This window comes from Chiroxiphia lanceolata, chromosome 3 (genome assembly GCF_009829145.1).
Source record: "Chiroxiphia lanceolata isolate bChiLan1 chromosome 3, bChiLan1.pri, whole genome shotgun sequence".
Taxonomy (NCBI): Eukaryota; Metazoa; Chordata; class Aves; order Passeriformes; family Pipridae; genus Chiroxiphia; species Chiroxiphia lanceolata.
In genome coordinates, this window is record NC_045639.1 from 9,944,921 (window position 1) to 9,958,521 (window position 13,601).

Genomic DNA, 13,601 nt, shown 5'->3' on the forward strand with positions numbered 1-13,601 from the left:
TGCCTTCTGCAGTCTGCAAGTAGATTTCAATCCCAAGTTTTAATTCATGTAAACCAACAACAGACCTTGAGCAATTCCTAAGAGTGCTTCTAAAATATGTTAAAATATGAGGGTGACAGTTAGATGTTAGTGTCACTTTCCATTTTTTTCCCCATGTTTTTTTTATCATGCTTGAAATCACACATAAAACTAGCAGCATTAGAGCATTATCTGTTGTGCAGCTAAACACAACAGAGGGGATACTTTAATGAAACTGCACTGAGGTAACTTTGAGTATGGCTTTTTTGGCAACCTTTCTGTATTTAATGCTTTGAAGCCAGTGTCCCACTGCACATGACACCCATTCACTAAGGCATATAGATATATATTGTAAGTATATATTACAGACCTCTAATAGTTTTTTTTTGTAAATTTGACTCTCTTTAAAAAAAAACCCAAACCCAAAACATTTGGACCGTGCAATAACAGGATGCTTTGTGTTGTTTTTTCTGCAGGTGAAAAATGTATTTTGTATGAAGGCAAAGGAAGGCAGAAGAAGATCAATACGTGCCTTAGTGGCTATTGGAAATGGTAAAGGGGCTACAGGTATGTGTGTTTATTGTATGAAAAGATGCCAAATCTATCACTGTTTGTAATAGCACTTCAGGAGGCGTGGTGATTTAAAGGGATTTTTATACTTTAAAAAAAAAATTACCCTTTTTTCTACTGGACAATATTGAAATACCTCTAAGAATGTTGAGTTTCATCTATAAAAGTAAGCTTTATAACCAGATTATGCACTTCATTTTGTATTAAAAAAAGAAGAAATAGAATACTTGGGGCCCTTTGAGTCAGGTCTCATGGTAAACTTTAGTGCTCTGCAGCTTGACCCATTTGTAGACTTTCTCCATTATGGCTCTTCATAATGGTCTCTTCAACAGGCAATTTGAAATCTAGCCATAGAAATGCTGTCTATGGCATAAAGTAAATAGGACAAATAAAAAGAAACGTAAGGTTATGAAAACTCTTGTAGTATGAGCTGTGAAAAGAGACCCTTTTCCTTTCCTTTCTCAGCAAAGACTGATGCCAGTCAGGGGCATTCAGTTTAGTTGTGATTTCCTTGTAACAGGACTCTAATTATATATAGAGCATAGTGATGACCAAGCTGTCTCTAGAAACAATCAAACCCTCTCAGGGCAGCAGATAACTTGGATTAACTAGCCCTGGATCCCAACATGAAGGCTCTATGCAGCCACCCTGTACAGCAGTGAGTTTCTTGCATGTTTCCAGTTCTGTTTTTGAGGATATAGTGTTTATCTTTCACTCAGTATTCAAATACTAGGAGTTAAAGATGTTATTATTGGTTTTGCAGGATAATTTTTATTTAAGAAGCACCCTTGAATGTGCTAAGTTTTTCCCCATAAGGAGATAGTTTTCATGCATTCTCTTGTGGATATAAACCAATGTACATTAAAATTCCCTTTAGACATCAAATGGACATAGAGATAAGACAGCTGTGCAGAATTAAATGAAGAATCAGTTAAAAAAAATAGCTGTGAAGGAAATAATCCAAATAATTTAAATGATAGAGAATTCCTACCTATGTCAGGAGGCAGGAATATGGCATGTATTGTATTGGTCAGAGTACAGGAAATTACATTTGTATTGCTGTGTGCCTCTAGTAAAGAAAATCCTGCTTTCGATATGTATGTAGAACAACCACCTTTTGGATGTAGTCTCCTTATTATCAGCTGAATAGATATCTCTGATGATGGGATCTATGTGGGAGCTTTAATAAGACAGCTGTATTTCCAGTCAACCAGAGTTTGGTAGAACTTCTTTTATGTGAAAGACTGAAATCCATGTGTTTCTTGAGCTGAATTTTGATTGCAGCTTGGAGTGGAGGAAGGTGTGGTTCTCTAGCAGAAAGATATGTTACCCTGAAAAAATTCCTTCTACCTCTTCTTTGGAAAGCTTTTTCATGAAACATGTTATTGCTGTAATCCATATGTCCTGAATGACTGAATTGAGGTTGTCCAGAGAACATATTTTTGTAATTTTCTAATGTACTGCATGACTTCACAGCATTAATAAATTGCTATTGTGCTCTGTGTGTGTATTTAAAAGAATAGCAGAGTTTCCTTGTATTTTCTTATGGAGAAGGTAGAAAGTGATGGAGACCTCTGGTGTGTGCACAGGGAAAGCTGTCTCAAGAGGCAGCTGATAGCGGACACTACCCTTGACTGCTTCTTCCACAGTAGTCTCCAGGCTAGAGGTCATATCCTTTTTGCTTGTAGCACCACAACAGTCAGGATGGTATTTCTTTCTTAGATCTTTTCGAGCCCATTTCTGCTGTAATGTCTGCATGACATTAGTGAGTTAGTGTTGGCCAGTGGGTTCAATCCCGTTGATTATTCTTTTTTTTTAGGTTTTTGGATACAGGTAACCCACAGCCCCAGCTGACACAACAGAAACATCAAAGGACCAGAAAAGATAGACCTGCTCATTTGAATTTAAATGGTTTTAATTCAGTCTACCTTGACATTGTTAGACTCTACAGAGTTTGTAAAAATGGTTGTCACATCGTCTTTTTCATTCTGTACAGTCAGTTGATGTCCTGCTCTGAGCTGACTGCTGTGAAATCTCTTCAGTGCTACCATTGTTGACCTGGTAAATAGGAGTAGGTCTGAGAGTTCAGAGGGAATTAGGTATCAGTTTGTAAACTGGCAGTCTGTATATTCTCTGTTCTACAGGCATGTGTTTTTTTGCAATGCATGATTGTGTTAAACCTGGTTTTCACAGAATCATAGTTTTCATATTCTCTATTTCACCAACAGCAAACCAATAGTCTCCTTTGCTTCTAGGGTCTTGAAGCTACTGTTTGTACAGACATAGTTGATATATCTGCATCAGCTTCCTTTTTTTTTTTCTTCAGTCCCTTCCTTCCTTTTAAACAGAAGAAGGGACTTTTTTTTTGTCTGAAGCAGTCACCACTATTCAATTATTTGAAACAGGTTTGGTCAAATACACAAAAATAAGTTAAGCCTTATTTGTTTTCATTTGACAACAAGCAGTTGGCATCCAGATCTAAGGCATTCATAGCTCCTAAACTGTTTGTTTCTGTGATTTTCTCTGAACCATTTCTGAGTATGATCTATGCAATGGAGTGGAAATTTAAATACTAAACGTAGTTTTGAAGTTCTGGGTTTTTTGTTTTTCTGCATCACCTGTTTCTCATCAATAAAATGACTCTTTCTGTCTTGCAGGTTTTGCACTGGGGAAAGCAGGTGACAGGGCGGCTGCTTTACGGAAAGTATGTTGGTTGAATATTTCTTGCCATGTCCCTAAGCGCCATGTCTACACACCTTTTAAATACCTCCAGGGATGAGAACTCAGCCAGGGATGAGAACTCAACCACTTCACTGGACAGCCTGTTTCAATGCTTGATAATCCCTTCAGTGGAGAATTTTTTCCCATCTAAACCTCCCCTGGCACAACTTGAGGCAATTTCCTCTCATCCTATCACTTGCTATTTGGGAAAAGAGTCTGACCGCCACCACACTTCAGCCTCCTTTTGTGTAGCTGTACAGAGCAATACGGTCTCCCCTCAGCCTCCTTTTCTCCAGGCTAAGCACCTCCAGCTCCCTCAGCTGCTCCTCATAAGAGTTGTGCTCCAGAGCCTTCACCAGCTCTGTTGCTCTTTGGTCACACATAGTGAAGTTGCCCTGCAATGAAATTCTGCTAATGCATCCCTTTATTTTCTTTCTATTCCTTTTGCTATGGTTATTACCTATCCCCCTCCTTGGTCACTTGTTATATCTATGTAGCATACAGTCTGCTTATACTGTGAGTGCGTAGGAATTTTTCTCTCACACATGCATAATGACCTTAATAAGGCTCCCTTAGATTTCAGAATGTTACTTGTCCATCTACATTAATCTAGTTTGTTGTAACACTCAACTAAACTAAACTATGAAGTAGCAATGCTAAAATACACAAAGTTTGATGAAGTTGTTGCTATACTGAGAAATTGTTAAATCTGTTAGGAGAAGGCTGTTCTTTAAAGAGAACATTTTTATTTCCATAAAGTTTAGATGTGGCAAACCCTTCTTAAGTTTTTTTTTTTCTTGCATTTTATTTATCTAGTTAACTGAACAATGGTAAATTTCAAGTGTTTAGTAGAAAAAATCAAGGAAAAAAATGTTTTCTGCTTTTATTCCCTAGGCAAAGAACAAAGCAATAAACTGCTTACATTTTATAGAGCTGTATCAGAACCACACAAGTAAGTATTATACCTTCGATATAAGTACTGAATGTACCAACAAGAACTGTTTGCAACTACTTGCAAAGCATAAAAAAATGTTAACTAACTTTTTTCTGATCTGATGCATTGTATTATTATTCTTCATGCATTATTTTGCTTTTGCAGCATGCTGTGTGAAATCTTAGCCCTAGACTGCTTTAGCTAGGCAGTGGTAATGTAAGAGAACAGTCATCAATCCCTGTGTTAAATAGATCACTATTACCTGGAAAGAATATGTGGTTTGCTCTTTACTTCCATTCAGGTTTGAATCAACTGTTTTAGGAAGGTCCATGCAGAAAGGTTAAGATTAAATAATAAGAGGTGGTGTTAAAATATTGAGAGGTCTATCTCCCTTCTAGTCTCCTGCCTTTGCCATGAAAGATTGGGACAGACTTTTTAGCAGGGTCTGTTATGAGAGGACAAGATGTAATGGTTTTAAACGAAAGGACAACAGATTCAGACTAGATATGAGGAATTTTTTTAGTTTTGTTTTTCTTACAAAGAGGGTGGTGAACCACTGGAACAGGTTGCACAGAGAGGTGGTGGATGCCCCATCCCTGGAAACATTCAAAGTCAGGTTGGACGGGGCTCTGAACAACCTGATCTAGTTGAAGATGTCCCTGCTCATTGTAGAGGGGTTGGACTAGCTGACCTTTAAAAGGTCCTTTCCAACCCAAACAATTCCATGATTCTGTGCTTAAAATTTGGATACGTAATCTGTAGTATTTCAGTCTTTTCAAAAAATGGGAGTGGGGGAAGGAGGTAGTAGCACAATTAGATCTTTTCTGGCACATTTGAGTTAAGGAAGTCAGATACTGTCAGGGCATTTTTCCCTACAGAGAATTCCTGTGCTTTTCCAGTTTCTGTGTCAGAAAAGATGATTCCCTGTTGATTCAATCCATGTATGCTGACAAAGCCCAGCAGCCAGGAAGAAACCAGACTGGAGAGGCAGTCTGATGTTTCCTGGTAGTTTTTTGTTAATTCAGTTTAATTCAATTCAAGTCCTCTCTGGTGTCAAATGTGGTACCTATATACCAAATATTCAGTTATATTTCAGAAAAATTTTGAAAGATAGTACCTTACAGAGTATATGAGTATTTAACCAAGACATTATGTAGATAAATATTGAGTATAATGGAACTTTGACTTATAAATACAAAACTCTAGTCATTTTCATGAGTCTGTTCCTTGAGCATTATTATTTCACACTAACAGATCAGAGATTTGATTCAAAACTGGTGGTGTTTCTACCATGCTTTCCATTCTACTTAACATAGAGGTCCTCTCTGATCCACTGTGACTGCTGTGCTAGAATCCACTATGCAGAGACTGAGTCACTGAGTCAGATGTGTATAACAGCCACCTGAGTTTGGGGTTCCTTCTGAAGCAGAGAAAAGCAGGAAGACTGGAAGGGTAAATATTCTGTACAGAAAATCCAAGAATGATGATGTCTATGGGGTTAAAAGCTGAATTATTAAAATATCTGAGTATGAGGAAGTTCAAATTGTATGATGTGAGCTCACTTTAAAACTAAATGAGGTTCAATTGGAGTCATACAGCATATTTTTCAAGTGGTTTTGTACACAATCATAACACAGTATTCACAGATATGACAACATTCATAATCTATTCCAGAAAATTACCTAGATTAACCCTTCTTTTTGAAGAAGCCAGAGGAGAATAAAACCAATTTGCCATTCACAGTTTGGAAAAAGAAAGGTACTAGTTAAAACTTTTCTAGAAGGAAGAATTTAGCTGTAATGCCTTTTTTTTCTCCCCCTCTAGTTTACCATGACATTACAGTGAAATTTAAAACCACCAAAATCCACATGAAGAAGCAAAACAAAGGTAACTAAAGCTGCCTGGAAATTTTGAAGTTTTATTAATTACTGACTAGTATTTATTTGATGAAGTTAAACTTGTGCAGTGTCTAGTCTACCATGTTTTAAATATTGAAATTGATCAGTTGTTTTTCATTAGAAATAGCTACTCTTGATGACATGGCTTTGCTATTGTAAATCAGGGTTTGCTCCTCTTACACTGGTGGAAGCTCTATTTGTGGTTTTCTTTCACAGTTCCTAAGTGTAGTTCCTAGGTGGGGAGAAGTCTAATCTAATCTAATTAGCATAGGTGTTGAGTGCAGAGGCCTTCCAGAAGAACCCAGCAGGTTTTGCTTCCCACCATATGCCCTGTGCATGCTTTGGAGAACTGACAGGCTCATTTGATTATTTTTCAGTGATGAGGTTTTTTTTAATTGTTGTTTCCAAGACAAGATTCAGAGGTAATTTAGTGTGCAGCGGTGGGAGTGCTTCAAATGCGAATCAGAGTGCAAGGCTGCATCTGTTTGCCTGTCCCTCTTAAGTCCACACTGGGATAACGTGGGCAGATGTCCCCCCTTAATTGCCTCAGACTTCCTGGAACCAGGACAGCATACAGCCTGCTACTTCCTCAAGACCATTACTGCTTTATTCGTCCTAAAATCAAGAATTCCCAGTGTGGAAACTGAGTCGTACTATGCCAGCAGAAAGACCATCTGATTGTTACACCAGCTGGCTGAGCTTGATGCTTACCAGCCAACACATGCACACAGACAGTTGTCCCTCATTCACTCCCCACTCACAAGTCCCCCTGAGTATGCGAGCACGGCCCCCCTGCCCACCAGATACCCTGGCCTAGAGGGCTGGTCTAGCTTATGAAAACACAGGCACACCTCACGCTCACCAGGATTGGAGAAGATACAGATCCTCAGCTACCCTCTCCAACAGCCACCACCAGGCAGACGGGCTGTGACTCATGGCCCTGCTGCAGCCATGGGTTTGTATGGTGCTGTCAGTTCTCACATCCTTCCCAGCCCAGGTCTCCCTGGGTTTACAGTGGTTGCGAAGTCCAGGTTGATCTTCCTGGAAGTGGCATCTGTAGTTTCTTGATAGCTCATCAGTTAGCAGTGGTGTGTGTTTCTTGTCACTGTCTCTTTGTTTTTTTCAGATCTGTGTCTCTGTATATTTTGTTTCTGGTTTCCCTTTTTTCCCCTCACTTCCCTAACTGACAAGGTCTGCAGTCAGATAATCTCACTAGAATAAACATTCTGACACTCTTAACACGCTCTCACCAGTTAGTGTGGCTGACCAGGTTTGGTTCTCATCACTGCCTTACCATTTGTCAGTTGTGTTTGTGTCCCTGGATGTTCCTGTCACTCCACTTTGACATACCCTTACAGCTGCTAATCCATTGGAAGTAGTTGCAATTAAAAATACTTTCAGTCCACTGTGGTACTCTCAGCCTTTCCTAGTATGAGAAATGCTTTAGTCCCTTAATCATCTTCCTACCACTTTGCTGGACTCTATCCAATACGTCAACATCTCTCTTGTAATGGGGAGCCCAGAACTGGACACAGTGCTCCAGGTGTGTCTCACTTGTGCTGAGTAGAGGGGAGGGATCACCTCCCCCAACCCACTGGCAACAGTCCTAACACGCCCAGGATACCACTGGCCTTTTCTGCTGCAAGGACACGTGGCTGGCTCATGGTGAACTTGGTGGCCACCAGGAGCTCCTGAGCCCTTTTCTGCCATGCTGCTTTCCAGCTGTTCAGCCCCCAGGATGTGTTGGTGCATGTGGTTCCTCCCCAGGTGCAGGGGAGGTGCACTTGCCCTCACTGAATGTCATGAAGTTCCTGTCAGCCCATTTCTCCAGCCTGTCAAGATTCCTCTGGGTGGCAGCACGAGACCTGGTGTATCTCCACTCCTCCCAGTGTTGTATCAACAGCAAACTTGCCAAGATTACACTGTGCCCCACTATGAGATAATTTATGAAGATGCATCTAAGTGAGGCTGACTGTCCTACAGTTGTAGGAAGGAGGAAGTTGTCATCAATGAATGCCAGGTATTTCCTGTATTGCATATTCCTTTCTGTATTGTTTCACCAGAATCTGTTGGGGTCGTTGAAGGCCCTGTGAAAATCAGGGCCTGTGAACACGATGCCCTTATGTCTGTAGAAGGCCTCATCCACTTGCTCTTCCTGATCAGGTGTCCTCTAGCATTCTGACATGCCCTACAATGTCACCCGTATTGGTCTGCTTTTTAACCATAAACTTACCCATAAGCTCTCACTTGGGATCATCCATCCCCAGAGTAGAGCAGATCTCCACATATTCCAGCTGTTTTCTCACAGAAAGGGCAACTCCACCTCTTTGAATTCACAGTCTCTCCTTTCTAAAGAGGCTGTATCCCTCCACTGTAGCACTCCATTCCTGTTAGCCCTCTGCCACAACTAGACCATTGGATGCACAGCTGCACACAGATACCTCAGTTCCTCACGTTTATTCTCAGTGCTGCATGCATTAGTGAACAGAGGCCCTTACTGTGCTGATTTCCCAGAAAGCACTTTTCCATAACACTACCTTGCAGACACTTCCTTGCTTATGTGCAAATGCTGGCAGTGACCCTACTCAAAGCCCTTCTGATGATTTTTGCTTTCCCTTTTGCTCACATCACTCCAAACCCTTTGTTTATCGGCATTCTCTGTCCCACCCTCACAGGGCTGCTGATAACTCTATCCCTAGTGTAAAGCTGTCCTTACAGATCAGCCACCCTACTGGCAAAGATACCTTTGTCCTGCTTAGCAAGGTAGATCCCATCTCTCCCAAGCACACACTGATCCTCAGCAAGGTCCAGCTGTCATAGAAAACAGAACCCTGTTGCTGGCACCACCTTCATGACTATTGTTGACTTGCATTATCATTGCCCTCCTCCTTATACCCTTTCCCTTTCTCAGCAGAGTTAAGGAGAACACTGCCTGGGTCCCCATGCCCCAGCTATCACCCCCAGAGCTCTACAGTCACTTCTGATACTCTCCAACTTGCTCCTGGCAGTACCATTGGTGCCCTCATGGAAGTGAAGACTGAGGCAAAGAACTCATTGAGTATCTCAGTCTTCTCCATATCCACTGTCTCCAGTTCTCCCTTCTGGCTTATCACAGGAGATAACGCTTTCCTTGGCCTTTCTCATCTGGCCTTTGTACTTACAGAATCCCTTCTTGTTATTCTTCACATCCCTTGCCAAGTCCTTTTCCATCTGTGCCTTGGCTTTCCTAACCCCTGTACTCTCCCCAGGTCACCTGTCCCTGCTTCCACTGGCCATGTGTTTCCTTCTTACTCCTCTGTTTGAGAAGCAAAACCTTGCTCACCTGTGCCATTTTCCAACCTGCCTTGCCTGATTTGGTACACACTGGGATGGAGAGCTCTTGCACTCCAAGAAAAGTGTCCTGAAATTGTCGCCAGCTCTGGTCAGCTCCTTTGTCCCTAAGGACAGTTTCCTAGGGGATCTCATTCACCAACTCCTTAATCATCTGGAAGGTCGCTCTTCCAAAATTCAGGGTCCTGACCTTGCTCCACACCAGGCCCACATTCACTGAGGAGACTCAGTCCACCAAGGCATGGTCACTACAGCCCAGGCTGTCCCTGGTCTGAATCCCTCTAATCAGCTCATCCACACTGGTGAGCACCAGATCCAGTAACACCTCACCTCTGGTTGGTTCATCCAATACCTGTACCAGGAAGTTGTGCTCTATACACTTCAGGTCCCCTGGATTGCTTGCAGCCCAGCTGTGTTGCTTACCCAGCAGATGTCCCTGTGGTTGAAATCCCCTGTTGCGGTGAGAGCTTGCAAGTGTGATGCTTCCTGTATCTGAGGCAAGAAGGCCTCAAGGTTCCCCCTGGTGCTATCTCAGCAAATGCTCACAGCAAAGCCTAATGTTTTAGTAGAAAAGGTGAAGTAGCTGCTATGGTCAGATGTTCCTTTCTTGAATTTATTCCTAATCCCTGCGAAGCGGAGAAATCCCCCCATCCTATAGGTAGGATTAGACAAGTAAAAATCCAAATAAAAAAGTAGCGTAATGTGAACATGTGAATGTGAGCTTCACTGAGTAGTTCCTTAGTGTGGATTTAAAGTGGATGTTCTGTTTTCCAAACTATCCCTAGTTATTACCCAGAAAATCTGTTGTAGATTGCCTTTAACAGGCTGTGTTAGTTTATAGGAAGGATGCATTTTAAATACTTCTTTTGCTTACCTTTGTATCTTTTTCAGTGTGAGAAAATGTGTTACATCTGAACTGGCTTGTTCTATTATATTGGGCTCGTTGAATTAAACCTCAGTACAGCAGCGTGCAGGTTAAACATGGCTGAGCCCAATTTTCTCTCCACAGCTGGAATCCTTTGCTTTTGTGTTTGGAATAAATTTCATCCAGAGACTAATGGATTAGTCTGCTGGCTTCTGAGTTTCATGTATTAATAATCTGCAGAAACTTAATTGAGATAAGATGGGAGAAAAGCAGCAATAAAAATGCCAGAAATTAAATGCTTTCAGTCACTGAAAATGAAACTCTCACAGCCTTTCAGAAGTAATTCACATGTAATTGTGTCTAAAACTTCACTTTGTTTTGTAGCACAGGAAACAGTATTTTCTCAAATGGCAGAACAAATGGCTTTGGATGGTTATAATTTCTTTTCTGATTATAGGTTCAAAGAAAAATGGATATAGTGACACAATAAAACATGCAACACTGGAATAGATTTTTTTTTTTACCTCCTTTACTCAGCAGCAAGACCATCCTGCAGAGGTTTTCACCTTTTAAGTAAGATACATTAGACCTATCACAAATCAATTTTTAAAGATTACTAGCGCTAGGCCATGTGAAACAATGGCTCTGGGGAACAAGAGAGCAAAATCAGACTCCTCGAAAAAATAACTCATCCATTAAAATCTGGCAAGTGTAAGGAAACCATTTGCAGTTAATGCCAGTGTACTACAACTATGCTTTGGAGTTTATATGTTTATATAATCTCCATCTCTGTAAAGGAGATGGATGCAGATGACGTGCAAACATCTGTTGTTGTTTGTGGATTTTGAAATATGTTTGACTCTCCTTCACTTTGTGCCACTAATGTAATAAAAAAGTGTAATTCATGCCAGTTGCTGGGCCAGGAAAAGGGAAGTGATGCCTCTGCACAGTAGTGTGCAGAGTGCAGTCTTACTCTCTTGATAGTACATAGTATTTTGCTAGGTTTTTTCAGCTGAAAGGGAAAAGCATCACTATTTTTGTGGCTACTGGCTAATGGCTGTTATATTTAGCACAGACTGTGAAGTTGGTGAATTGCTGTTTCTCAGTCAGAAGGCAAGTAAAAGGTTCACATTTTGGAGATCAACTGCAAAGTGTAAATTTGGTATAAGTGGGTGCAGTGATGCCTTCCTCAATTTGCAGGCAGGTTCAGTCCCGTTTTCACTGCTCAAAGCTTTGCACACCAAGAGCCAAATAAAATAAAAATGTGGTCAGTTTTATTTGGCTACCAAAAGGCCTGTGAGCAGCAAGAGGCACCAGTGTCAGTGGGTGCTCACCCTCTTTCCTAGCAGCTCTGTTTTGAGACCAGACTTTTCTACTGCAGCATTATTGCCCTCCTTACTTCCCCAGTTTCCCTGCCAGCTCTGTGTCTGATAGAGATCTTGAGCACAATCTCAGGCTTTAGGAAGGCACTGTAGGCCTCTCATCCAGCAGCAGTCTCCCTGGGAACGTGAGATACTGACATGTCTTCTACTGCAGGGTCCTTCTGGAAGGAAGCCCAAAGGACAGCAGTTTAAATCCCTCCATCATGTATATGAACCAGGATTTACCATCGTTAGGAGTGCAGCAGTTGCTCACCAGAAATTGCAAAGGAAGTGGTGTTGGAGTTTCTGTAGGTGTTGCTTTTCAGAAGAGACAGTCTTCATCAGGGTCTGGTTGCATTTAGATCCTCTCCCCTTGCAGTGGCTTCTTTTTAATACTCTTTTATGTAAACTTGTTGCCTTGCTTCTCTGCTAGTTTTGGTAGTGGTAGTTTTGGGAAGTATTAGAGTGTTCTTTTTCTGCTGAGTAGGAGAAAGGAATTGCCTTTTGTTTGGTGAATGTTTGCAGGGTGGGGGGTATCTTTGTAGAAGATTGTTCTAAAGATGCCAGTGGTACTTCTAAGGAATTCTATCCAAACCTGTGTCATTAGATAATTCTTCAGGTTGCATTTTTACTGGCTTTATGTTTATAGGTGGCAACATTTTAATTTGGTTTTGCAATATGTTAAGCAAGGTGTATTTAGTATAAAAACCCCTCTGATCTTTGTGTTGGCATGTCTGCAAAGACTGGGAAGAGTGGTCTTCCCAGAATGGTTTTGCCATTTTTAACATATAATGTGTTCTAACATGCAAGGTAACAAAAATAACAAAGCAGATGTTTTAGTGCTCTTGTCTTCCTTAGTGAGTTGGAGGCTTACAAATAATCACATAATGCTAACTTACATGTTTTTTTCCCCAGGGTATGGTCTTCGTTGCCACCGAGCTATTATCACCATGTGCAAACTAATTGGCATTAAAGACATGTATGCCAAGGTTACTGGATCCAAAAACTTGATTAACATTACCAGAGCTTTCTTTAAAGGCTTGACCCAACAGGTAGGTGCACTCTCAGTGGTTCTATCCATTCTATCTATCAGGGAACAGAAGGGGATTGATGTTGTAATAATTTGTGGTCAAACAGTTTATATCTAGGCTTTAAATTAAGTAATTTTCCAAAGAGTGAACAAAATCAGCAAGGACATAATTCCTCAGCAGTTTTATGAAGTTTTCCAGTCAGAAATAGATATATGTAACTCTGTCTGTTCCACAGCCAAGTGCCTGCAGGAGACATCTGAATTTTTGGGCTTTCATTTGTTGTATTTTTTTTGTGACAGTTGATAAATCATGGTAGAGGAAGTTGTGGACCAGCTTTGGTTGCTGCTGCCTGTTTGTCTGTATTCTAAGTTTTCATTGCCCAAGGAGTGAATGTCACAGCTTCTATTGCTGATATAATTAAGATCTCTGAAATAAGTCAGGGAGCTGGTGTCATTTCCTCCAGCTCTAAGTGCTCATAATGGAGATGTCTCTGTCTGAGCCAGCTGCCTGTAGTTGATGGAAAAGATCCAACATGCAGCATTTCATCTGACTTCCTTTGAACACTTAGAATGAGTCACTCCCTTGGAAATTCCTGGTTATCTCATTTGTTCGTAGTTTTGGTAGCTGCCAAAATTTAGCTGCTTACATTCTAAACATAGCCCTGCATAGCTCTAGTCAAATCTGTCACCTGTCCTAGCCAACTTGATCAGTTTAGCCTCAGAAGGTGAGGGGATTATAATCCTCTTTGCCTAATTGAGATAGTTACAGATCTCATAGCTTGGGTTATGAGAGGTTATGAGGTTATGAAGTTAATCAGACTTGAGGAAGTCTGGCCTGTGTTTTCAATGCATTGTCTCTGAGAAGTCTTCCACA

At 41.0% G+C, this 13,601-nt stretch overlaps 1 protein-coding gene across 1 annotated transcript in view; it reads left to right on the forward strand.

The window, feature by feature from the left end:
• Positions 1 to 13,601, forward strand: part of MRPS5 (mitochondrial ribosomal protein S5) — a 43,976-nt gene that overhangs the window by 29,055 nt on the left and 1,320 nt on the right. Inside the window, exons 6-10 of the mRNA XM_032683694.1 lie at positions 495 to 585; positions 3,246 to 3,292; positions 4,204 to 4,261; positions 6,068 to 6,130; positions 12,613 to 12,749. Of these exons, the coding sequence (XP_032539585.1) occupies positions 495 to 585; positions 3,246 to 3,292; positions 4,204 to 4,261; positions 6,068 to 6,130; positions 12,613 to 12,749 (396 nt within the window). The remainder of the gene's footprint in view (positions 1 to 494; positions 586 to 3,245; positions 3,293 to 4,203; positions 4,262 to 6,067; positions 6,131 to 12,612; positions 12,750 to 13,601) is intronic.